Raw genomic sequence first — 6,091 nt, forward strand, 5'->3', positions numbered from 1 at the left:
AACGTTTTTTTTATGAGAAGAAATACATTCAAAAGTGATGTTAGCCAGGAAAGTTAAACTCCAATTACCTTAGGTACTTCAAATGGAACAACCTGACCATTTTTCTCAAATATATCAGCAAGTAAAGTTAGTGTTTTCTCACGAGGAACAATATTTTCTTCTTGAATTTTAGTCCAAACAGCTTCAGCCTTCCCCCAGTCATCATTGTTCTCTGAAACAAGATTAAAATCTTCACATAAAAGCACATCTAGAGTGTACATACTTATCTAAAGTGATTCAAAAAAGGTGTCTTCGGAAAATAATTAATCAATTAGTCATGTACTTCTGCTTCATATGAGCATCAATTTGAAAAGTTCTGAACTATTTTAATACATTGAGGACGCCAGAGGATGTAAACAGAAAAAACCCCAAAGATTACACGAATTTTCAAATGAACGAGAAATTAGCTAGAAAGTATTGCAGAAGTGATCCTCCCAGCTCATCAGTTCTATTACTCTTGATTGTTAATAGAAATTCATATGTGCATCACTAGAAGTAAATAGAAATCTGGACTTAAAGAAAACAGTTAACTACTATTTGACTACCTAAGCAGGTGTTCTCCTGTTGCCTTTACATTTTCTAGCTTTGCAGTTACCAGCTGTGAAGCATTTATGATTACCAGACACTACTGATTTACATCCCAGTAAAAATGAGCTCTCTAAAGCAGAAATGTCCTTCCCAGTAAACCGCCTTGGCATTTCATTTGAATTAGGTTTAATTCTTCTGTCATGCATGCAAATTTTGTCAATTCTTCACTGTTGATTCTGTCATAGTTTTGGGTTCCACAACTGTAAGAGATCCTAGCAACTGGAGCAAATTCAACCATGTGGGTCCCTTCCAACTCGGGATCTTCTGTACCTCTGTGGGGCTGGAGCAGATCAGGAAGGAGAGGAAGTCAAAGAAGATGAGTTCTGGGCAGCCTGGAGAAAAGCAGGCTAACAGGGAATGCAATTGCTGCCTTCAATTACCTAACTAACAGCTACAAAGCAGAGTGAGTCAATCTCTCCTTCCAAGTGCACAATAAAGGATGACAAGTGATGGTTAAAAGCTGCAGCAGTGGAGTATCTGAGAACGATCTCTCTGGAAGAGACTGTCCAGAGAGGCTGTTTGATTTCCACCATTGGAGGCACTCAAAACTTTACTAAACAAGGCCATGCTGTGATCTGATTTTGGAGCTGTCCTAGCTCCAGGAAACGGCTAGGCTTAAAATTCCCGAGGTTCTCTCCAGCAAGAATTATTCTGTGATTCTAAAAAAACAAATGCCTTGTTTTCAACATTTTTGATCACTGCTTGGACTAGATGGTAGGTTCTTTTCTTATATGCCTAAAATAGATCTGAAGTTATGGCTTAGGTACACAATGACAACTCTACTATCCTTGTGCATGGGGCAGCTTTGATAGGTAATCTAAAATGGTTGAAAGCAGGATTGTGGATGGGTTTTGTCTTTTGTGGTGACAGAAACCTACAAATGTTTTCCAGTTATTTGAATAGATGGAATTGGTTCTGTCTTCTGAAAGAAGACTGAAGATTTTGCATGACAGAATTTGATAAACTGTATCTTCTTAGATTCTCTTCCTAGCAGGCACACTGTCAGAGTTAGTCATTGCCAGAGGTGAACAGGATGAGCAGAGAAATAGGAAGGCTCCCTCCCTGTTCAGACAAGATTGATTTTCAGGCCTACTTGATTTTTGATGGCGAACCAGTATGGGCAAAGCCAGAATTAGGTAACGCTACAGTTCTGTTTGAAGCTTTCCAAGGCTTAGGAAATAAAAGGCAGCAAAATTCTCAAGGGGTCTCTGGTCATTTTTCTGTGGAAGTTCTCATCTCTCCAGCTCGAGCTTAGTGCAGTGGAGAAGAGGTCTCTATCATCACCATATAGAAAGAAAAAAGACGGTTTGAATAATACTTTATCTAGCATTAGAGCATCGCTAGTCTTAGTCCTATACATGGGGAACAACCTAAAATTATTTAAACTCAAAAGAAAGTCTTCCCATTACCAAATATATCAAATGGCTCATTAATATATATATATACACACATGTATTGCCCAAGTACATAGTAATCACTATAATGCTTTACATCCCAATTTACTATTTAGTGCTCCATATCCAATTTTAAAACAATGCATTTTTTCAAGACTTTAAAATAAGTGAAGGCTTCAAAATTTTTTTTATGATACATTGAATAACAAAACCAGCACAGACCAAAAAATACAGAGGAGAGGAATGAAAACCACTACAGACACATCCTATGTGTCTATCCCACGGAAATGAACTTTCATTTTTAAAAACTGTTCTATTCCTATAAATGATGCAAAAGTTAGGTTGAGGCTGATGAAGAACTGGTAAATAAAATAAATATATGAACCTTTACAAACCTGGAGACCACAGATTTTTATTAGTTATGAAGAGAACAGAGAAGCAGGTTTTCTTCTTTAAACATACTGAAAACCAAAACAGAATTAACTTTCACATTACAACACAAGAGAATAGCACAGATTGGAAGACTTGTACTATGCAAGTGCTACATAAGTGTTCAGGTCTGCAGGTAAAAACAAAAACCTGACCTCCCCTCACCTGCAAGAGGCCTCAGAAATGCTACCCAGGCTAATTGCATATCAAGATATAACTTCTCTCCAGGGTTATTTCCTATCCCCACCCATGAAAGAAAACAGATTATAACGTTTTCGAGCTCTCAAGCTCACTTACCACACAGTTGAAGCAGGTAGTAGTACATCTCATCTCGATCACATTCAAAGAGATTTTGAGTTAATTCTACCAACTGTTCCAAAGTTTCCATCTTTCAAAAGAAAGAAGGAAGAACATAGTTATACCTCAGCCAAACAATTATTTTTCTATCTAAGCACACATACTGAGATACACAGATAGCTGTGTGCATTCAGCTAAAATATTATTTCTGTTTTAAGTACCCAACAGCATTTACACCAAGCATTAAGTTCACCTCATCAGCCTGTCACATGTCCTTTCACAAGCATAAAAGTCAAGCGAGGAAGTATTTCAAAACAATTCTTCCTGGAATATAATGACAGTTCCACAGAACACATCATACGAGTCACATACCTGATTATTTGATATACACCTTTTTGCAAACCACTGCAATCTTCCAGAGTGTGCTCTCAAGCCAGGAGTCTGTAAAATATTTCCACAAGAAGAAACACATTACTTCACAGAGAACATTCTAAGGAAAAGTAAACATAATACATATATTCATAATAGAAGTTCATGGCTTTTGTTTGAACTCCATTTGGTACAGACTACCACATTGTACCTTCTCAGCACCACAGACCATAACCAAAATAGTAGTTCCTCCACTAAAATAAAACTCTTAAATAAATAAAGGAAAAGTCAAAATTCTTAAAGAAACATGTTATAAGCACTCTAGGACTCATGCACAACATATCTAAAAAAAGTTAGAGAGAAAAAAAAAGTGTGCAAAGCATCAATCATTTTCACATCTTACCCTTCCCTCACACAGAGTACATGGATTTAATTGCCTTACACTATCTTGTTTTAGCACAAAGATCATTCACAGAGAGGACCTGGCTTTCATTTCAGGTGTCCAGATTCATATTAATATAGTTCAAAGTAATTCCAAGGAAGTGTCTGTTCACCCTACAGAGAAACACGTTTTGACTCTTGAAGGCTTTTAGCTGTTAATATCGTAAGAAATCTCTACTGTTTAAACGTGAAGTGCAACTTCCAAACTTTTAATGCTACTTGGCATAGAAGAGGCAATTTGAACAAAAAGCTCTGAGAAATATTAAGTCCCAGTTTGAAAAGAGTGGAAATATTACTATTGAAAAAGTCAATTTACCAACACCATTAAATACAAATAATTTTCTTTTCCCATACTCTCCAACTGCAGAATTATTACCATTCCATCCTTCTGAAATTTTTCACCATACACCAGAAAAGTAGCATACAAAACTTCAATCAAAACTGTTAAAATTTGCTAAATACAAAGGAAACAGTGCTCTGCAGAGTACATCTTAGGCCATATAATCCTACCAATCACCCAAACCATTTTATGCAGTCATTGTAAGGTTTTGCAAAAAACAGGACACTAACTCCACAGATCCTCAACATGGAGCATCTCTATGTGTTTAGCTGTACTAAAAAAAAGTCTCTACCCAAGAGCTTACAGAAAAATACTGGCTTCTCAAGTATTCAAAAGTGGTATACATAAACATGGTTTGGCTTTCCAGGTACATGCTCTTTTTCCAATTAATTGTTTGTTCAGTTTTGTCCTCCCCACAGTTATTTATATTTATAGGTACCTGTTCAGTGCTTTTTTATGAGCTACAAGCAGTTTCACATAAAACATGCTGAAAATTAAGTCAAGAATTAACATCTTACACAACAGGCTCTTGATACACAACAGGCTCTTGAAAATGAAAAAGAAAAAAGTATGTTGCCTGCATTTGTAGCTAATCCTCTTTAGGACATGGTAAAATTCAAATGCTGAATTCACTTACAACTTCCAATATCATTGCTGATCCGAATGCCAATGAACTCAACAGCTCCAAACCTACTAACTTTTTATAGTAAATCCTTTCCTGTTCAGAAATGATTGATGTGTCTGTCACTACAAGGACAGCTGAGTTATACAACAGATATCCTTGTGTTTCATTTTGAAATTGAGAAGTGTTTTCACATACTGCAGGTCTCAATCATCAAAAGAACATCTAGGTCAGATTAACTAAATCTCCAGGGCTTGCCTGATAGTCCATATTTGTAGCTTATCCCTTACAATCTTAGGGAATTTTAAACATTGCATTTAGCAGCAAGCAGTCTTTCTACAATACCGCAGACTAAAATACAGAACAAAAAATGCATGGAATAAAAAAAAAATAAAGAAAAAACTGTTACTCTAATTACTCTTCCAAATTCCCATTTACAATTTTGATCTTGCTTGTTTCAATGGACTAAACAAAAAAAAATCTATTATTGAGTCTTAAAGTATTTGTATGGGTTTTAGTTTTGTTGTGGTTTTTTTCTCCTTTTGAGAGTCTCAGGCAATTCATATAGCATCTAAACTAAACATGGAGGTTTTCTGGCTTTTACGTTCTCTTGGAATATAAAACAGTTGTGCCGTTCCAAACTAATGCTTGTTATCCTCTCCCTAACACAGTGAATAAAGGAGAATATAAAATGTCAGCAAACACAGCAATACTTTCCCTTTAGTGCTCTTCCACTCTCCAGCTACCTGAGGTTCAGTGGATCACAGTGTTTCTAATAAGCGATTTCTCTTCCAGGAGTTTTTCTGGATGCCCCTGGAACACCATAGATCTTTTGGCAAAGGGTTGCCACCAGGACTTTCTGCTGAAAACAACCAAAATACTACCACTTTTTGTTTGTTTGCAGCCTAACTTCTACTAGCTTCATTTGAGACCTCTAGATTTTGTATTAGAAGATGACGCACAATTGATTTTTCTTTATCTTCTTAATTTCATATAATTCAATGGCAGTATATAAAATAATTCCCAGTTTCACTGTTCCTTCTCTAGGCTAAGCACGACTCACCTACTTCATCATATCTCCTACAGAAACCAGTCCATACTCTGATCAACTCTGTTACTATGTTTCTGAGGTTCAACTTAAACGTGGTGCAATTCTTGGGGCATCCTGTGCAGGGCCAGGAGTTGGACTCAATGATCCTGATGGGTCCCTTCCAACTCAGCACATTCCACATTTCTACAATAATTATACTACATTTATACCTACACTAATTTATTTACCAGTTCTGTACCTTCACACACAGAAAGGAAAACTAACCAGAAAGGGAGAAAATATGCTGCATCTTGGAAAGAACTCTAGTCAAGCCGCACTCAAAAATCATGTACATGCAGTGATCCTAAAGCTCTAAAAGCATTTGATTTGTTCTCCTCCTTCCTAGAACCAGTCCTTCAAACTGAAGGAGTCCAATCACCAGCTTTTCTGTACTAACATTTTTATTTGAGGTAATTTCTACCTCTTAGAGCTGAAAGAAAACAGACTGTCTGGGAAAATACTGACCTGTCAGAGAGGAATCT

General features: G+C 36.6%; 1 protein-coding gene across 2 annotated transcripts in view; it reads right to left on the reverse strand.

Moving 5' to 3' along the window:
* LRPPRC (leucine rich pentatricopeptide repeat containing) overlaps nt 1-6,091 on the reverse strand; it is a 92,905-nt gene that overhangs the window by 23,280 nt on the left and 63,534 nt on the right. For both annotated transcript variants that reach the window (XM_027903593.1, XM_027903595.1), the window contains exons 26-28: nt 3,120-3,188; nt 2,748-2,838; nt 69-211 (exon numbers count right to left, since the gene is read on the reverse strand). In XM_027903593.1, coding sequence (XP_027759394.1) covers nt 69-211; nt 2,748-2,838; nt 3,120-3,188 — 303 coding nt within the window. The remainder of the gene's footprint in view (nt 1-68; nt 212-2,747; nt 2,839-3,119; nt 3,189-6,091) is intronic.

This window comes from Empidonax traillii, unplaced genomic scaffold (assembly GCF_003031625.1).
Source record: "Empidonax traillii isolate 1590-97213 ecotype Southwest subspecies unplaced genomic scaffold, ASM303162v1 scaffold984:size454904, whole genome shotgun sequence".
NCBI lineage: Eukaryota > Metazoa > Chordata > Aves > Passeriformes > Tyrannidae > Empidonax > Empidonax traillii.